Raw genomic sequence first — 19,520 nt, 5'->3', positions numbered from 1 at the left:
AATGTATAGATACAAAAAGTAAGTATATATGCAACTTACCATTTCCTGACTACTAGTAAATGATACTAATTCTGTAAAGCTGTATCGCTTGCAAAATTTTAGCGCTTCTGTCCAAGTCCCCGTATTATTTGCCTCTAGGCAATAACAATTTCCATTCCAGTAGCGCCAGCAGGGTGCTTGAGGACAATTCAGTCTGAATCTAGCTTTAGACGGGAAAAAGTAATTTAATTATTATATTCTAACTTAAATTGAAGACTGTTTGTAATTTATTGCTGCCCTTATTCCTCTTGAAACTTCTAAGTTCTACCTCCATCTAGATTCTTCAGGCACCAAGCCAGAATAGAGAACACTGTACATTCTGCAACTATTGCATCCTGACTCTGACTTCACACCCACCTTGATAAAACAGATTAGATAGGATGAGTGGGTTGCTTGTTTCAACAGAAAATTGAAAAATAGAAACATGCAAAAAGCAGTTGCGCAACAAATTATTACACTTATATTACTTCTAGCTAAAGCAAGTCAACATCCACTTTTAATCCTGCCTGTATATTTAGAAGCAAGTTTCTTATAAGAGATAAGGCAGGAAAGAAAAGCAACAAAATTGTTTTTTGGTGAGCCCAGAAACAACCCAAGTAAATGCTTAATCCTCACTTTTTCCCTGTATGTGTCTCTACACAATCATATGTGCAACAATAAGGTAAAGGTAAAGGGACCCCTGACCATTAGGTCCAGTCGTGGCCGACTCTGGGTTTGCAGCGCTCATCTCGATTTATTGGCCAAGGGAGCCGGCGTACAGCTTCCGGGTCATGTGGCCAGCATGACTAAGGCGCTTCTGGTGAACCAGAGCAGCACACAGAAACGCCGTTTACCTTCCCGCTGGAGCGGTACCTATTTATCTACTTGCACTTTGACATGCTTTCAAACTGCTAGGTTGGCAGCAGCAGGGACCGAACAACGGGAGCTCACCCCGTCACAGGGATTCGAACCGCTGACCTTCTGATCAGCAAGTCCTAGGCTCTGTGGTTTAACCCACAGCGCCACCTGCGTCCCACTATGTGCAACAATAGAAGTACTAAATTCTATAATCTTCTCCAGGAATGTGTTGGGTTTAGTTCAAAAGTATGTAAGCACAGGCACACATTTTATTCTTTTCTTTTTTTGTCTCCTATAGCTGCTCAGTTGATTACCTTAAAGTTGCAGCCCCTCTACCCATCTATATAAATATTATGTGTATTAGTTATCCAGCATTAACCACTTTTATATCACCTTGATTTCAAATGGAAAAATTAAGCACAAACTTAATCTTCTGTTAACAGAAAAATCTAAGTGCAGAAATCCACTATCTAAATCTAAAAACACACCTTTTGGGATGTTCAGAAGCTTCTGTGCATATGCAGAGGGCCCCAGTTCTAACAGTCAATACAGGTGCCTTCAGCGGAGTCTTCTAATGCATGCCTTGTCCCATGATCCCAGGGACCTCAAAGCTACCACTGGCCACTCAGCTTCACATCAATACAGTGGTACCTCGGGTTAAGAACTTAATTCATCCTGGAGGTCTGTTCTTAACCTGAAACTGTTCTTAACCTGAGGTACCACTTTAGCTAATGGGGCCTCCTGCTGCCGCTGCACGATTTCTGTTCTCATCCTGAAGCAAAGTTCTTAACCCGAGGTACTATTTCTGGGTTAGCGAAGTCTGTAACCTGAAGCGTCTGTAACCCGAGATACCACTGTAATAGCCTTTCTATGCCAGAGAGAACAAAGAAAATGAATGGGCTATTTTCCCACTTTTTTCTGGTGGTTGCTCTTGCCAAGAGCTGGAATAGGAAAAAACACTGCTGCCAAAGAGAGAGAAATTAAGAACTGCCTCTGCAGCTCCTTCTTTGTTCTCTCTGGCAAAGAGAAGCTGGAGCAGCTTTAAGGTGAGTGGGCAAAAGTAACAGGGGATATCAGCTTGCCCAAAATATAAAAAGGTGCAGGTTGGAAAGAGAATATCTAGCCATGGGAAATAATACTGGTGTTGGAAGTTGAGCCAGTTCACAGAAGCTCATACATGCAGCATGGTTCACTAATGTGTGAACCAACCTTAAGATACTTCATTTACAGCTTTCATTTATTTACTTCAGAACCTATAAGCACACTCAAAATTTAAGGAATTCATATAAATTACTTTTGATGAATCTTAACAACTCAAACTGTGTGGAGCATTAAAAACTGTGTCTATGTGAATAAACATGTTCTCATTGAATCATGTGCTCTGCAATTTGGAATCCTTGTCTATTAATTCTACAACACCTTTACCTGCCTAGAAAAACTATATCCACTGCTTAAGAGGCAGAGGTGCGAATTTTCCGAAAAATTTAGAACTGAGTTTTCCCCCAATGCATATTAGGGTAATTTGCACTAAGAAACTGTTTGCAACAGACAAATTTCTAATGACTTAAAAACTGATCTAATTTTGCATGTTTATTTCACCTGAATTTAGTAAACAAAGCTAAAAACATCTTTCATGTCATCTTAGACAACAAAGGCCTATTCTTTCTCCATATGAGCCCACTCGCCACCTGAAATTTAATCAACAGGTTTTATTTTCTACCCTCTTTACAGAAGTATAGGATGGTAAAGGCTAAGGGTTGTATCCAACAAAGTTGTCCATTCAGCACAAGGACTTCTACTTGTGCAACAGAACTTCTTGTTAGGATATTTCCGTTCCACCTTAAAAGGGAGCAGGCTTTGTGAGTCACAGAGTCTTCGTATTTCCTGCTCACAGGAAGTTTATGTTTTCTATTGCTTTCGTTTCTCTCTCTTTGCCTGAACACGCAAACAGGCAGTCATGTTTTTCTTTGTTCTGACCAACGCTGAATAAACTTCTAAATAATGCTCTCCTGCTGTGCATCTTTCGCTGTGTGAATTCTGCTGATAGAGCGTGCATCAGCCCAGGAATGTGGCAAGTTATTCTGGAGCTCGTGTCGCTAATTGCTGATACTGCGTGTCTACGGGAGATCGATGGATCGTCCGGAGGCGACGTGGGGGCCATGATGGGCCATATCTCCCTGGCAGTATCCCAACACTTCTGTCCTCTCTTCTCCTCATATGCCCCCACAATCTGTTCCAGAGAGTTGAGGGAAACCCAAAGCAAACTGGGATGTATGCATGGGTGTAGCCAAGGGAGGGCAGGGGGGCAGCTGCCCCTCTAGATCAATAAAAATAAATAAAAATACTTAACTGAGGTTCTGCCCCCCCTAAAAAAACCACCTGGCTACTCCCGTGTGTGAGAGAACAGGTGGAAAAGTTCTGTTGTGCTAGTGTAAAGTCCTTGCACTAACACAATTACTTAATTGGACACAATCCTAAGAAAGATCTAAGCATTCTACGTCCTGGCCCAAACTAAACACACAAAACTGAGCACAGAAAGAATTCCCTTAAGAACTCACCTTACCTTTATTTTGGGGTTTTTTTTAGAAATGAGTGGGGCAAGTGGAAAACTGCTTGGACTCATGCTTTCTAGGCACAAGCAGAAGTGTAGATGGAGCCTAGCCTTTACCTCTTCCAGGATATTCCACCCCATCACCTCTCCCACAGAGATCCAGCATCCTGCGACTATAACACCGCAGAAGCTACTTAATCACGAATGTGGTCTGCCCTGACTAGCAGAGGCTCTGCAGGATTTCACATCTCCCCCAGCCCTACCCTAGAGACGCCAGGGGTGAAATCTGGGACCTCGTGATGCAACGCAGGTGTTCAACCTCCGTCTTTTTTGGGTGCTTCTGCCCCCCCCCCTCTTATAGTGACAAAAACTGCCAAGGGCACAGGACAGGTGTGTGTTGTGTGCTCTGGATCGGCTAAGCCAGCCTTGGGCAGCTGCTGGAAAGGAAAGGGCAGAGGTAAAATCACCTCAGGTACTAGCACCAAATACAGTTCAAGCCTTTCCCGAATGGACGGAATGGGGCTGGATCTCTGCTGTGGGTGTTTTTATTTGCAATGCTTGCGACGGCAACACCTGTTCGCAGCGCAACTTTCGTTTACCTGCATCCCACGTGTCGCCATGGACCAAGCGCACGTGCAGCGCCAACAGAAGCAGCGAAAGGAGCAGCAGCCCGGGCGCCATTAGAGCGCCTCTACCACTGCTGCTGCTACTACTACTACGCGAGGCTCTTGTGGCTCCTCCCCACTGTGGGCGGAGTCGGCGCCAGAGTTCAACCGTCGTCCTCTCACGCTCCGAGAACAGTTCTGCGCACACTCGGTCCCGCGCGCAGGAGCCGACTTCCCGCCCCCGAATCCCCTCCGCCAATCCCCGCTCCCTCCTCCGCCTCCTCCCTCCCTTTCTTATAACGTTGGTGTCAAGACAATTCTCCTGCTTAGAAAAGCCGGCTCTTGCTTTCAGGTCCCTCCGCTGCCGGTCCCTGCTATCTTATTATACATGCACAGCGGTTTCCTGCCATTGTATCCCCATCCAACCCTCCATGCCCCATAATGCCCAAGAGCATTCACTGACTTGAAAATGATGGCAGTGTAAGAGAACCAGAGACACAGCTAAAGCTGTAAGGGTAATATTCATAGAATAATAACATTGTAGAGTTGCAAGGGACTCCGAAGGTCATTTCGTCCAACCCCCTGCAATGGAAGAATTTCAACTAAAGCAGCGCATGACAAATCCATCTAACCTCTGCTTAAAATCTCCAATGAAGGAAAGACCATCACCTTTGGAGAGAGTCCATTCCTGATGTTTAGTTGGAATATTTTTTTGTGTGTAACTTGAAGCTATTGGTTTATGTCCTACACAGTGGTGTAGCAAGGTCAGGTGGTACCAGGTGCAGAAAATTTCTTGTCACCCTCCCCTTTCCTTATTAAAAGAAGGAAAAATAAGATACAGTTGCAAGTGTTATTTTCTGGTTTATTTATGTAACATTGTGAGCACAAGCACTTAAAACCTGTTTTTCACAATGGGAATTTCTTATGAATGAATTTTTTTACTTAATTTCACTGTTTTGCAGCCTACTGTTGATGTGGACTGCCTCCAAGTTCTGAAAGAGGAGCATCACCTCTCAGGAGGAGACAGGTCCAGATGGGGGGTTGCCATGGTGACAAGGACTTGCCCTCCTTTGTGACATCTCTTGCTTTTCCCTTAAAAGCCACTGATTGCAAGCAGCCATTGTGGGTTAGTAGTGAGGCGAGTGGAGGAGAGAGGAGTTGGTGGTGGTTGGAGAAGATAAGGAGAGGTGTTCATTTGCTTGTTATTGTTATTTGTTTTATTACTTTTATTTGATTCATTTGATTTTATTTGATTTTTATTTATTATTTTACTTTTTATTTTAACTCTTATTTTACTTTTTTATTTCGTTTTTTGTTCTTTATTTTCATATTTTTTATTTTACATTTTTATTTTGGGCACATTTTGTATATATTTATTTTGTGCATAGAGGAGTAGTTAGGCGTAAGTGTAGGGTTAGGGTGGGGGTTAGAGTTAGGCTTAGGGCTGGGGTTGGGGTCAGAGTTAATGTTGGGTGGGCATTTTAGATAGCTAGTTTAGAGAGGAGAGTGGGAATTTTTAGTGAACAAAATGTACAGACTGTAAGTAGGATTCTTTCCCTTTCTCTTGGTCTCTTGGGTGTGGAGTATGAGTCCTGGGGTCCTGGCACAGCCTTAGCTCTCTGGAAATTGACCCAGTCAGTCTTCTCCAGAGAGCTCAACTCCTCCACTCTTTCCCTGTCTTCCCCTTTTCTCTCCCTCTCATTTACTAGGACATTCCTAGCCCACTTTCCTCCCAGCAGCTCAAGGTGGCCTTCATGGTTCTCCCTGCCACCAAATGTTATCTTCACAGCAGTCCTAGGCTAGGCTGGCCGAAGGTCCACCAGGGAGCTTCATGGCTGAGTGGGGATTCGAACCCTGCTCTCCCAGGTCCTCCTAGTCCAGCCCTCCAACCACTACACCTCTGCCTGGCTCCACTTTGCATCTCTCCAGCTGCCCTACGACATCAGCCATCTCCCCCTTTCTGGGGGGTCTCTTTGGCTCCAAGAAAGACTCCAGCACCTTCCTCATGTTCTTTTCCTTTTCTTGATGCTTAGAGGACCCTCCTAGGGGTCTCCTCCCTCTTCAGGAAGGGCAGGCTGTCCTAAGAAGATGAGGCAGAGCAGCCCTTTAACAGCGGGCAATGCCTCTCTTTCCTTTGGGCTGAGCTCTTGAACCCATAGCACTTGGGGCCTCCTTACTCTCTCTGCCAGCCCTTCGTGCTCTGGGCTGCCTCTATCCAGCTCTGGTGATGCCCTTTCAGGTCACTGAACTGCAGAGAGATGGAAGGAATTGGGCCAGATGCCCCTCCTCACACACAAACACCCTCCAAGAATTGGGGCTGCTGGCTTCTGAGTTGCTCTCTCTGCTCATCTCTTTGAGGTTCAGGTGCTTAGATGCCTGATCAGCTGCAGCAACAGGGTGGCCCCCCTACAAGGCCTGGAGAAGCCCATGGTGTCAGGTGAGCAAATGGCCTTCCTTTTTGGGACAGAGGAGGGCAGGAATGGGCTTGGAGGGCAGCTAGTCAAAAGGTGCACAGAGCCAGATGGCTGGAGCCGACCCAAGGTCCATTTGGGCCACAGTCTGGAACCCCCGCGTGACCATGCCATTTTGTGGGGTCTGATGGAGGAAGCAGGGGGGGGCTGGGGTGTCCCCTCACCTGTAGTAGGACTTGGAATCCAGGAGAAAACTATTGGAATAGCCTTGCCAGGGGCTTAGGGATGTGCTGGGATTCCACATCCCTTCCCTAGGGGTGAGTATTGGATAAAACGAGAGCAGGGAGTGGATCCCTCAGACTTGCCCCCTGCTGCCCGGGTTCTTTGCCCTCCACTCTGCGCTCTGCACTCTCAGATGCGGAGGAGCTCTCCCCCCATGAGGAACTGACAGCCTGACTTTTGCATTTCAGCTGCTGGAGGAAGATCAGCTGTACCTCCTGGAGGTCATCCAGAACTGCCAGGCAGCTCAGCTCAGGGGGCTCCACACCCTGAAGTGCTCCAAGCAGGAGATGGCCCAAGCCATCATGGTGAGTAAGCAGGAGATGGCCCAAGCCATCATGGTGAGTAAGCAGGAGATGGCCCAAGCCATTATGGTGAGTAATGGGTGGTGTGAGGGACCCCCATGGGAAGGGAGGGGCTTTGTGAAAGGGCTTGTGCATCTGCCAGAGAGGAGGACCCTTCTGGCTTAGGGCAGGGGTTGCCAATCCCCTGGCGTTTGGGGTCAAAGCCGTCCTCCGTAGACCCCTGGAAGGAGCTGACTTTCCTCCTCTGCTCTCTTCCAGGACATCTTTGGCCACTTGGAGCGCTTCAGGGATCACCCCCTGAGCCTGGCCCTGGCCTTGGAGGCCCTCCTCTAGCTGAGGTGAGTGGGGTCTTTGGAGTGGGTGGGGTTGCGGGGTGGGGGGCAGAACTCCAGGGGGAGCTCTGGGTGGGCAAGAGCAGGCAGGAGGGAGAAAGGGGCAAGGGAGACTTGGAGGAGGCAGAGTCTTACTGCTTCCCTTTCTCTCTCCAGCTTCATGAGACCCCATTTCAGCTGCGATATGATCAGTGCTATCCTGCATATGACAGTGGAGGCTGTTCTTGGGGGTGCAGAAAAGGAGGAGGTCAAAGATGTATGTCCTCTGCTTTGACAATCCCTTTGCACAGCTCTTTCTTCTTCTCACACCCTTGCAAGATTTAACCCAGCACTCAACCTCTCTTCTCTCTTTTCCCACAGGAACTGAAGCAGCACTTCCAGAGACTGCTGGGGGGTCTCCTTCTGGAAGCCCCCATTGCTGGCATCCTCCTCCAGCTGCTCACTGTAAGTATCCTGATGGCATCAGGAGTGGTTTTAGGGTTGCCCCCCGTCCCTTATCCAACGGATTGTCCCATTTCTGGGGCATGGAGTCCCCTGTCCCATTTGGCCCAAGACCAAAACTGGCAACCCTCATGATTTGGGAGTGCCAGGGACTCTGTGATGGGGGCAGCGGAGGGCCACTTTGGCCCAGACTGGTCCCTGACTCTGAGGCACTCTTTCCTCCCGCAGGACCTCCCATATTATGCCCTTTGGGGAAGTGAGGAGGGAAGGAAGCTAGCAGCTAGCAGCATTTCTCTACTGTTGGCTGTTTCACAAAGATTCCCCCACCTCAGAGTAAGTATCTTGCCTTCTTGTATCCCATATTATGCCCTTTGGGGAAGTGAGGAGGAAAAGAAACTAGCAGCTAGCAGCATTTCTCTACTGTTGGCCGTTTCACAAAGATTCCCCCACCTCAGAGTAAGTATCTTGCCTTCTTGTATTCATTTCTTTAGTTACTTCCATCCCCCCAAGAGCACACTCCCCAGTGACTTTTAATGCAGAAGATGCAGTGTGCGTCCCTGGGTGCCAGGATGAGGCCAGAGGCTTCTTCTGCCCCCTTTCCTTTTGTTGTCCTTCCACCTCTTCCCAGGAGGCTGCAGGGCCCAGGGAAGTCCTCTGGGGCAAGGGATTGGGGCCCAAGCCATAGGGAAACCTGTCCTGCCTGGCATGGGGCTGCTTCTGTGCTCTCTTGCACCCATCCATGGTGGGGTTCGTAGTGTCATCTGACCCAGATTCTTTTTCCTTTGCAGAAGACAGTAATTCAGCCAGACCTGGCCTGCTTCCGGCAAAATCTGAAAGAAGGTAAGCCCCACACCTTAGGGACAGCGAACTCCCTTGTCCCATGTTTGCCCAAGACACACCTCCCAGGTCTCCTTGCTGGGAGTCCTGCAGGACCTGCTCCCTGCCTGGCAGGCCTTTCCCACCTGGTCTGGGAGGGCAGCACCCAGACTGACTCCAGCTACCAAAAGCGGAGAGGGCTGAACAGATTTTGGGTTGGGGTCTTTTTGAGGGGTGGTTTCTGTTTCCTTTGCCCTCCATGGCCTCTCTGCTCAGCAGTCTCCCTGCCTGAGCTGACGGAGCTGGTCTTACAGGCGGAATTGAAGACTCCCCGACTGCTGGTGCTGGCAGACTTTGAAATCTGTGCCAAGGCAGCTGGCTCTGGGGTGGCTCAGGACTTCCTGGCTGCCATGATGACCAACAGGATACCGCCCTAAGGCAGGTGGCTGGCCACACTGGGCAGGAGAAGGGTGATTAAAAGTGGGGGACCTTGACCCTGAGAAATAGGTGAAGTATCTGGAAATATGGTTAACAGCGAAAAACTCCAGTATATTTCAAGATAATTATGTAAAGACATGGAAAGATATAAGAATAAATCTTGAGTTATGGGGAAGAATTAAACACTCTCTAATGGGAATAATTTTGGTTATAAAAATGAATATTTTGCCTAATTTTATTTCAAACCGCTCCAATAGTAGGCAGAGCAAGATGTTTCAAAGAATAGCAAAAATATATTTCTAGGTTTGTCTGGAAAGGGAAGAAACCAATAATTAAATATACAATTTTAATAGATATAACATAAAGAGGTGGAATTTAATTGCCAAATGTATGGTTGTATGACGAGGCGGCTTATCTCCCCTTCTCCCCCAAACTGTGCTGCAGTGACTCAGATTAGAGTCCAGCTTGGCACCCACCCTCTGGAGCAGGAGAAAACAAGCTTGCTCCATCTTCCACGTGACAGCCCTTGAGATATTTGAACTTGGTTATCTTATCTCCTCTCAGTCTCTTCTTATCCAGGCTAGACATACCCAATTTCCTCAACTGTTCCTCATAAGACTTGGTTTCCAGACCCTTGATCATCTTGGTTGCCCTCTTCTGCAACCACACACAGATACATTTACCTTATTTTTGAGTGATCAAATTGTGCTTCCAAACTGATAGTCTGGGACCACTCAAGCTCGGTTCAAGGAGGAATCATATTGACAATAAAGGGAGAAAACAGGGTTCAGAATAGCATAATGAAAATAATTAATGTTTATCCATTATTTTAGGGGAAAGAACTTCACATACACTTATCATGCCAAGGATCCATGCACATTTTGTTTTTCTAAAATGACATTTTCTACAGTGAAGATAATAATGGCAGATTTCAAATTTTAAGTGTGGTATTGCAATCTGTTATTTTGAATAACATTGCCAAGAAGATCTGCCTATGCCTTTTCTAATTATTGGTGATTTGATGAATTACTAATAGGGCAATCCTATCATTTTACTAGAAAGGGGTGACCAGGACATTTATTTATTTGCTACATTTAAGTACCACCCTTTCTGTAAAACAAGTCAAGGTGGTTTACATTTTATAATAACAAAGGTAAAATCAAAGTCCCCTGATTCAAAAGTAAAATAAGTAAATTTAGGTACTGACACTTTCATATGGTCACATCATGACCCAGTGTGGAGTGGTCACTGCAGGAGAGATGTGGAGCCAGTAGAAGGGACATACTGTCTCCCTCTGATTTTTTAAAACCTTTAAATATTATAAAATGTGTAATAAAGAGGGGGGAAAGTTCATCAAATACAATATTTGTAAGCAGTGCTTTGTTTTTGTTTTTTGGCAAAAATAATAATGAGGTGCTGATACTCATATATTGATTAAAAAATATGCTGCGTTTAGAGTAATAATTCCACCAGAGTTCATTCTCACAACTATTTTCAGCCAGACAAGGATGAGGAGTCCTCACAAACACTGTGATTTACAAGTATCTTTTTAAAAAGTATCCTAAAACATCTGGCCATTATGTTCCTGAAACAGTTTAAAGATGTTTTGAATTAGTATTGTATTTATGCCAGTTTTGGCCTATTCCTGGCAACTGTAAATTGCTGAGTTTAAGTATGCCAGTTTGAAGGGCCTATGGTTAGCAGCCAGTCTTTATAATTTATGTAATATTCCCTTCAAAACAACAGGAGGGTGACCTCATCCATTGCGAATCAGCCAAATGTGAGTTGTAAGGCAGAGGCTATTCAACAGGGAATATCATCACTACATAAACAGTTAAATCATTCAGAAAGGATAAGAAAATACTGTAGTTCACTTCTGACTGAAACATGTCCAGTTGTCATAATTAAACAGGGGGGTGGCATTTGAGTAATTTTAATCAATAAATTAAAAATTGCAGCAGCTTCAACTTTTAATCAACTTAATCCAAAGATTAATCCATAGATCAATCAACTAAAGCATTATAAACATTGATTTATGAAAAGCTATATGAACACTTGTTTATGTGTAATGAATTGGTTACTTGAACTGATATTTTCCTTGCATTTAAGAATCACACTCATTGCACTTAAGAATCAGCTTTCTGGATCAGAGCAAAGATAATCCTTTTTCCAGTAGTGGCCAACTATTTCCTGCTATGTGCCACCAGCATCTAATAGCAATGTGAATTGCCTTTGAACATAGAGGTTTAATTATTAGCTATTGTACATGATAGCCTCTAATAGACCAGTGGTGGTGTGTGTATATGTGTCACAACAGAGGGGAGGGGAAAGGAAGAAGCAAGAGTCGCATACAGCAGAGAGAGGGGATAGCTAGCCCCTTTAAATCTAAGACTAAACATTGATTTTATTCTAAAAACAACAATTCAGCTATTATTTTGTTGCACTTTTTTATATAAGATGGAACAGAAATTATTGTGTCTGCGTTAGTATTCCAATGAAGAGAGGCTGTGATAAAGAATGTGACTGCTGGCCTCCTGACTCCACAATGATGCTGCCAATGATGTATTGGGAGCTGACTCCGATTGCACCATTTTCGAAATAGCCTCAGATGGCACGAAGAAAGCAGACAGAAAGGCAATTCACAATGTGGGCATAATGTTGCTACTTTCCCAGGGAGCTAGGTTATATCTTTGCATTGCAGAATGATTCCAGGTGAGTACACATTTTTCCTTCATTTTATTCAGAACAAGGCAGTGACTACACATAGATCTGCATTTGTTAATTAAAAAAAAACAAACTTGAACCTTTTTCTCATTTTATCTCTCATTTTTTTGATGGGGCGACGTGTCTATCTGCAGGATTTGAGAACCTCATGCAAGATGTGCTGTGGTGCTTCAGTCAAGTGAAAGGAACTATTGACACAGGGGTCACAGAAGGTGGGTTTACTTTTCCTTTTGTTCTTGAAATGAAAAGGAACTTGTTTTCTTGCACTAACTGCTTAGTCAATGATGACTTTGTTCCAGCTCTTCTTGTGGTGATAACTTATGCTGCAAACAGGTAGCAATGATGTGTCTTTTTTTAAAGGTATGTTTTAAGGAGGCCTTAATTAACTGTCACTAAAATGGGAGCATGAACCTTTCTGCAAATGCCGAAATCCTTCTCCTCACATTCTTTTTTTTTTTTGAGGGGGGTAATTTACTTCTTTTTCTTCATGTTGACTATATTAGCATATTAACTACTGCACTGTATACAATTTATTGCATTTCTTATCATAAGATATGGAAAAGAGAGAGTACTAAAAAGTGATCAGGAATGATGGGCATTGCAGCACTCAATGATCTATTTGTTCCTAGTAGTTCTGGGACATTTTACAGTCAAATCATGTCCCTCTCTCCTTCTGTCTACTCACAATAAAAGCGGAATATGCTGCCTGCCGTTTTGGGAACAAACTTGAAGGGATAACTGTTCTGGTCTTTGCACCCCGCCCTTTAAACAACTGATGAAATATATGCTCTTGAAATGGAGAAAGTTTCTACCAGCCAGATCCCACATGGGTAGACATTCCAGATGATTTGCAGGGCAAGGGAGGCTTTCCTTCACAATACACTCAGAAGTGGAAGTTGTTTTTTTTCCAGAACCAACTCTTTCTTGCATTAACTCTTTCTACCTCAACCTGTCTCCTAACCTGTTTCCCTACCTATCTCCCAACCTCTATTCCAACCCACTTCAACCAACCCTCTCTCAAATCCTCTCCTTTTAAACTCTCCTTCCTGGAACCATAGCCAATCAGAGACTGCCATTTATTAACCATTTGCTGGCAGCGAAAGAAGGGGGGGGGGACACTTGTTAATCCAACCACTCCAGCAAAAACAACTTTTCCGTCACATGTCCCACCCCTCATTGCATAAGCGAGGTTGCATACACCAGCCTCCACGCAGCAATGGGCAGGAACTAAAAAACACTTTGGGGGTTTGTTTCAATTTTCAAATACACTTTAAACCAAATTACAAACTTTTGCATCTCAAATAAACATATATCCTGGCACCACCTGTTTGTCCCTTTATCTATCTAAAGGTTTTGTGACAGGGCATCCGCAATTGCCTTATCCTTCCTTCTGCCCTGTTCATAATAAGGTTTAAGCATGTTTACTTGGAAAACTTCACAATGTCCACCTTCCAAGTTTAAACCAACCACATAGTCTACATTGGGGAGTCTACCAACGACATGGAAGGCTTTGACTTTGTTCTGCGGTCAGACCAAAGCGCACTTTCATTCTCTCTTTAAATGTGAGGTAATCAGAGGTTTCATCCTCTCTGAGATCCGAGTATATTTCACTCAAAATTCCACATATCTGAGGGCGCAAGTACAGCATCCAGTTTCCCTCAGGAATGTTTAAGTCTTTACAAGTCCGTTCAAAACTAAATAGGAATGCCTGCACACCATCACCTTTTACATACTTTGGAAACCTCTTTATATTAGCTGAGGAAAAATCCCCACCCCCCAACATGGGTTGCGGCAGTTCTGCTCTCAGCTTAATTTCCTCCATTTTTAAAAGAAACATATCTTTTTCAAGGGCCATCTTGGCCTCTCTTTCTCTGTATTCCTGGGCTAATCTGGCATCTCTTTCTTTCTCTTTTTCCTCATGAGCTAGTCTGCTCTCTCTCTCTGCCATATCTCTCTCAGTCTGTTTCTGTGCTAGCTGAATGTCAGCTGTCTTTTGTTTTTCTTTCTCTGCTTCAACTTTAGCCATTTCTAATCTTAGTCTCATCATCTCTAATTCAGTACTGTATTAGGATTTTCCTCAGATGCAGCAGCTCCCAGCACTAGGTCATCCTGAGTCTCTTTGGCTTGGCGCTTGCTGGTTATTTTCTGACAGAATTTTTTCTCTCCTTTTAATAAAATAACTTCACTACTTTATTGTTATGTATTGGGTTTAACACATTTTATGTTACAAGGCGTGTTCTAACCAATCGTATAAGCGTTGGTAGATGAACATTCTAATGGCAAGCAAGCGCATGCACTTTCAACTGTCAACTGTCAACGGTTAGTTCATGCTCAACATTATTATTGTGTCGTCCAGTCAGTTCGATTCTTGTTTTCCTATGAGTGAGCTGTTGTCACTCCCAAATGTTGAATAAACGTAGTTGAGGAACTTATACTGCCTTGGGCTTCTGACTTTTCCCAAATATTTAACATTTATTAAACTGGTTGTTCTATATCTCTGGGTATGTTTCTGTGTGGGTTTTAACTTCGGATCATGGCGCTGCCACCAATTAATATGTGACAACACTTTTCTCTCTCACGCTGTTGGGCCCGCTCTCACTTAGATAAATTGCCCCCACCTCACTGAACAGCACTTTATCCGAAGGTTTCTTTTCCTTTCCTCTTAAAATTCTAGCCCAGAGTATCCTGTGGGGGAACTTTGTGAGGGAATATTTAGTCAGTTGGAGTCTCGGCCAGGTTTTCTTTAAATAAACAAAAAATATTTATTTAAGGAAAGATAGTATATAACACAAATAGCTTGAACTTAGGTTATTTCAGGCATACAATACGATTATACTTTAATTTGTTGTCAGTTATATTTGCGTTATAGGTTTGGTTCCTTTATACGGTGATACTTTCTTTCAGTTATACACACCCTTTAACAATCCTGCTCCTGAGGTACCTTAAGCAATAGACCAAAGGGCTCTCCACACCCCCTCCCTTCACTGGGTTTGGGAGATTCTTCTTTTCCTCAGAAGAATCTCTCCCCTCCAGACTAGATTTGAGTCCCAAGTAGGTTGTTCCTTTCCAGCTCCTACTTCCTGGCTCAGCCTCTGCTTCCCAGTAAAATTCTGGTCTATTCCTCCTACAGGACACCACACTCTGTCCTTCACAATACACTCAGAGTGGAAGTTGCTTTTTTCCAGAACCAACTCTTTCTACCTCAACTTGTCTCCCTACCTATCTCCCATCCTCAATTCCAACCCACTTCAACCAACAATCTCAACCAACCAACCAACCCTCTCTCAAATCCTCTCCTTTTAAACTCTCCCTCCTGTAACCACAGCCAATCAGAGGCTGCCGTTCATTAACCATTTGCTGGCAGGGAAAGAAAGAAAGAACACTTGTTGATCCAACCGGTCCAGCAAAACCAACTTTTTCGTCACAATGGCCCTTCTCATCTCCTCTGTTGCAGGCCTAAAGTGGTGAGAGCTAGAAGTTGAAATGAGGTTTCTCTTACTGCTGGCTTGCTGGAGTTTGAGGAAGGCCACCTTTTTTGGCACACAGTTTCTACTTGCATTACGGAGGACAAGAATGTTAATCAATGTATATCATTTACCACAGGCTATACATCTCTATTAATTTTGGGTGGAATTCAACATTGCTGTAAGGCCATTTTTCCATTAGCACAGGCATTTCTGCTTGCCCGACTTAATAATCTCCCTCTGTGTGCTGTTCTGGGGGTTCTTCCAATCCCCAAGAGCTGACTTGAAGGGTGCAGGGGGGAGGAGACAGGGGGAGCCCTATTGCACTATGGGAACTCATTGTACTTGTTACTGCTAGCACACCTATTCAGCGCTCCATGACATGTTTGGACAACTGGGGCACAAATAAAACTATTATAAGGAAGACTAGGTATGCACCTTCTAGAGTACTGGGGATCCAAGCCAGAGGTATTTGACCCTACTGTATTCCCCTGCTGCTGTTTTGTTTTCCACTGGATGTCTTTGATTTCCTACTTTCAGTTTCCAGGGTGGAGGGGAGGCCTCACTCTGCACATTTGCTATGAGTTTAGGGGATGAGTCCTTCCCCCAATTTCACCCACAGCTCAGAGAATCCTGGGATGATTTCATGTTGTTTGAGCCATTGCATTTCTATTGTCCTAATATTGGGCACATGAGGCAAGTCAGCACCATGGAAAGTTCCAAAGGCTATAAAGGGGCAAGGCCCTGGCTTGGAAACTGAGCACTTCTTTCTGAGAAATCCTTCCAGGCATGTTGCCTACATTGATGGGTTGGCATGAAGATGCAAGTTCTTTGAGTGAAGGGGATTAATTCCTCAGGCAGGGCAGGATCCGAAGGTAGGGACTCAGGCCTGTTTGGTCCAGATGCTAGCATTAGACTTTTCCTCCCATGCTGCTGCTCTGAAGGATCCGGCCACACCTCCATTGGAGTCAGATCCTAGCCTGCTTTCTCAAAATGGGGTCCCATTCTGCTTAGGGTTCAAAAGCTCTTTGAAGATACCTGCAACAAGCTTCCACTATTCCAACAGTTGCATGGGGTCCTTTGTTCCACAACTTTTAAACTCTGCCATCTGCTAGTGTAAGGGCTCTTGTGTTAGCAGACAACCCTTCATTTTTTAGTGATTTCTGGATGCTATTGTATACTGTATATGTATACAACTTTGTAACATATTACTGACAGCTGGGAATCAAGCCTTTAAAATCTTGGATACCTTGGATATCTGACTCTACAGTATCATTGGATTTGGCTGCGAGCCCAACTTCATTGGCTTCTTTTTATGCTGCTTGCTAATTGCTTTCACAGTTTGCACTCTGCCGTTTGCATAGAAAGTAAAGTGCTATTAGTTAATGCAACCTAAAATTTCAGCCTAAATAATTAAGTAAGAGCCAGCTACCATGAGACTATGGCTATTTTTGTGAATATGATTTTAAAGTAGAGTGAATTTACTCCAAGGGAAAACTAAACCACCAATTATATATGCTGTAGCTTGGGGTGGAGGGAGAGGACAGGCAATATTTAGGGGAGCAGATTTAAATCAATAAATGTGTTCTAGGGTAGACCAAATACCATGAGTGTAGCCAAGGGGGGGGGCAGGGGGCAGCTGCACCCCTAAATCAAGTAAATCAATAAAAATACTTGACTGAGGTTCTCCCCCCAACAAAAAAACCCCATAAATTCTGGCTACGCCCATGCCAACCCCCCCCCATATATTTCAGGTTAAAGCTAAAACCAAACCATTTCAGTATTGATCTGGAACAATTATTGAGATCCTGTGTCTTGGAAACCAACCCTTAATTTATTTATTTTTATTTATTCATATTAGTCTTGAAGACAAATGTACATATTTTTCGTTATGCTTTCTTTCAATACTACTTCCTCTTCTAATCCAGTTTCCAAAGAGATATTTCAAGCAATTTCCCCCAAACAATGGCATAAACAATGTCTTAGGGAAATCCTTCCTAGCACTTTCCATTTATCAAATACAGTAGGTAATTTCAAAGCTGACAGTGCTAAACAAATGAGATTCAAGCAGTGATAATTTCCTTGAATTGATATTACACATTTATTTGTCAGGAAAGCTGGAGGCAATGCTCTGAGTGGTACTAAAAAAGGGAAAAGAGATTGAATGAATATAATTTCATATCCAGGTGTATATAAAATATTTAAGATAATCTGTGTGAAGTACTAAGTGCCAATTCAAGAAGCATTAATACTTGGTTTATTGCATACTTGTTCTTTCAATCACATTTCTACTTATGCACGCGGCTACTAAGCACATTCCTGTTTGTGTCAAGAAAACCCAGAAGATGTTCAACCAGCATGTCCTGGATCTGAACTGTAGTATTCAAGAGGGTGAGAAGTTCCTTCGGGTCAAACTAGATGCAATATTAACTGTATGTAAGCAATTAGCATGCATGGTTTTGAAATTTTAAATTTCTGCAATGAGAAAGGAGAAGCAGGTTTGCAACTATGGCACATTGTGATGGGAGTAGCCTCCCCTCACCCCAACATCACCCCCAACGCCATTAGAACCAGGAAGAGAAGTCCCATGGGCATACTGATCTTTCTGAGCACATACCAGGGATAAACCAATGTAATTGCGATAAAATCCTTTCTAGAATATCTTTTAAACAATCTAGTGCAGTGGCTTAGAATGTGAGCCTTCGACACCATGGAGTCATTCAGTCATTCCCTTGCCTCAACCACCTTAGGTAGCAAGTAACAAACTTTCAGCTTCCACTGTCTCATATGTACTATGGAAGTAATATCACTGACTCACCTGGGTGTGAAGATTATTTAAGAATATACAGTCGTACCTCGGAAGTTGAACGCCTTGCAACTCAAACGTTTTGGCTCCCGAATGCCGCAAACCCGGAAGTGAGTGTTCCGGTTTGCAAACGTTCTTTGGAACTAGAGATTCCTGCAGCCAATTGGAAGTCGTGCCTTGGTTTCCAAACGTTTTGGAAGTTGAACGGACTTCTGGAACAGATTCTGTTTGACTTCTGAGGTACGACTGTATATGCAAGACTTTGGATGTGAGAAAGGCACTATATAGAGGTTAAATATTACCCTCCTCCGCTCTTATTTCTTCTATGCTGTGTAAAGTAAATATTAGCACAAAACTGTGATGCTAAAAGTAATTGAAACTGCAATCCCTATGTACATTTCTGCAAAGACAAGGTGGAGGCTGGTTATAACATTTGACCAAAGTCTACTGTAGACCCTTGATTTTAAGTTTCTTCCCTCTCCTGAAGCCCAACCCTATTCATGTTACCTGGAAGGTAAGTATCACCGGTTCCAAGGGAACAAGTCACACAGGACTTAATTTTGAGCATGCATGGCTAGATATGCACTGTTCGTTAGCTGTCCTGCGACACTTTCCTAGGAGTAAACCTCATGAAATACTGTAGGGCTTACTTCTGAGTAAACATACAGGGGCTCACGCTGCACAGCTGCAGTCCTCTGTGCCCTAACTTGGAAACAGGCCCTACTTTACATCCATGAACTCAGATTCTCCAGTTCCCTCCCGAAAATCTAAACAACTTCTACCGGTAGCCATGTTGTGCTATGAGCCATTCCAGCACCACCACCCCAAAATATAAGGGGAGCGGTGGGAAGGACGGGCAGCTCCTTCTCGACCAGCCAAGCACCTTTAAACGTGCGGAGGAATTTCCCTTTCTGTAACAGGTCCCCCCCTTCCCCTGCGGAGGAAACGTCTTTTGATTCCCAGGGCTCTCCGCAGAGTCCGGGACGCGATCCCGCGCCTTGCTGAGCAGAGCGAGGCGCGAGACGCTCTCCCGCCACCTCGCGCGTGTGTTTACAGGCGGGAGGGTCTTAGTCAGCAAATCCTGCTCCGATGCGCTGCAGCCAATGAGGAGCCTCGCTCGGCCCGCTCGCCGGGGGGCTCCGGAGTTGGCGCTGCTGGGCGCGGGCAGAAATGCGAGGCGGCTCTCGCGGGCGCTGATGGCAAAATGGGGTCCGGCCGCCGCCGCCGCCGAGGCGCTTTCGCTCCCGCCGCCCTGCAGCTCTGCCGGGAGGGCTGCCGCGCTGCGCCGTCGTCCACCATGTAGCCTCCCTGGCCAGCCTGAGGATCCCTCCTCCTCCTCATGGATTGAGGAGGCTGCGTTCAGCCCTCATTTCTTCATATTTGTCGCCGGAAGATGAAATGCTTCTCCCGTTACCTGCCTTACCTCTTCAGACCTCCCAACACCATCCTGTCTTCCAGCTGCCACACGGAAG

General features: G+C 44.7%; 2 protein-coding genes across 12 annotated transcripts in view; one reads left to right on the top strand and one right to left on the bottom strand.

Annotated features, from left to right (window-relative positions):
* LOC310756365 (uncharacterized protein) overlaps positions 1-4,262 on the bottom strand; it is an 82,367-nt gene extending 78,105 nt beyond the window's left edge. For 5 of the 9 annotated variants that reach the window (XR_014544838.1, XM_083600193.1, XM_083600195.1 and 2 more), the window contains exons 1-2: positions 4,027-4,261; positions 40-203 (exon numbers count right to left, since the gene is read on the bottom strand). Coding sequence is in view for 6 of the 9 variants with exons in the window: in XM_083600193.1 (XP_083456319.1) it covers positions 40-203; positions 4,027-4,108 (246 nt within the window). In the remaining 3 variants the exon portion in view is untranslated. Of the gene's footprint in view, positions 1-39; positions 204-4,026 lie in introns of all 9 variants that reach the window. The other 4 variants (XR_014544836.1, XR_014544837.1, XM_083600199.1 and 1 more) reach the window with 3 other exon arrangements.
* Positions 4,263-6,187: 1,925 nt separating this feature from the next.
* The window catches only part of PPP2R2B (protein phosphatase 2 regulatory subunit Bbeta), a 253,230-nt gene continuing 239,897 nt past the window's right edge, over positions 6,188-19,520 (top strand). Inside the window, exons 1-7 of one of the 3 annotated variants that reach the window (XM_083600229.1) lie at positions 6,188-6,469; positions 6,914-7,030; positions 7,286-7,365; positions 7,720-7,803; positions 8,029-8,256; positions 8,589-8,640; positions 11,913-11,990. In XM_083600229.1, coding sequence (XP_083456355.1) covers positions 6,460-6,469; positions 6,914-7,030; positions 7,286-7,365; positions 7,720-7,803; positions 8,029-8,256; positions 8,589-8,640; positions 11,913-11,990 — 649 coding nt within the window. In that variant the 5' untranslated portion in view covers positions 6,188-6,459. Of the gene's footprint in view, positions 6,470-6,913; positions 7,031-7,285; positions 7,366-7,719; positions 7,804-8,028; positions 8,257-8,588; positions 8,641-10,498; positions 11,767-11,912; positions 11,991-19,197 lie in introns of those variants that run through there. The other 2 variants (XM_083600230.1, XM_083600232.1) reach the window with 2 other exon arrangements.

The sequence above is a fragment of the Podarcis filfolensis genome, assembly GCF_964270895.1.
Source record: "Podarcis filfolensis genome assembly, chromosome: 2".
Lineage (NCBI taxonomy): Eukaryota > Metazoa > Chordata > Lepidosauria > Squamata > Lacertidae > Podarcis > Podarcis filfolensis.
Note: the sequence above shows the minus strand (reverse complement) of the source record. Positions and strands in the feature narration are given on the sequence as shown.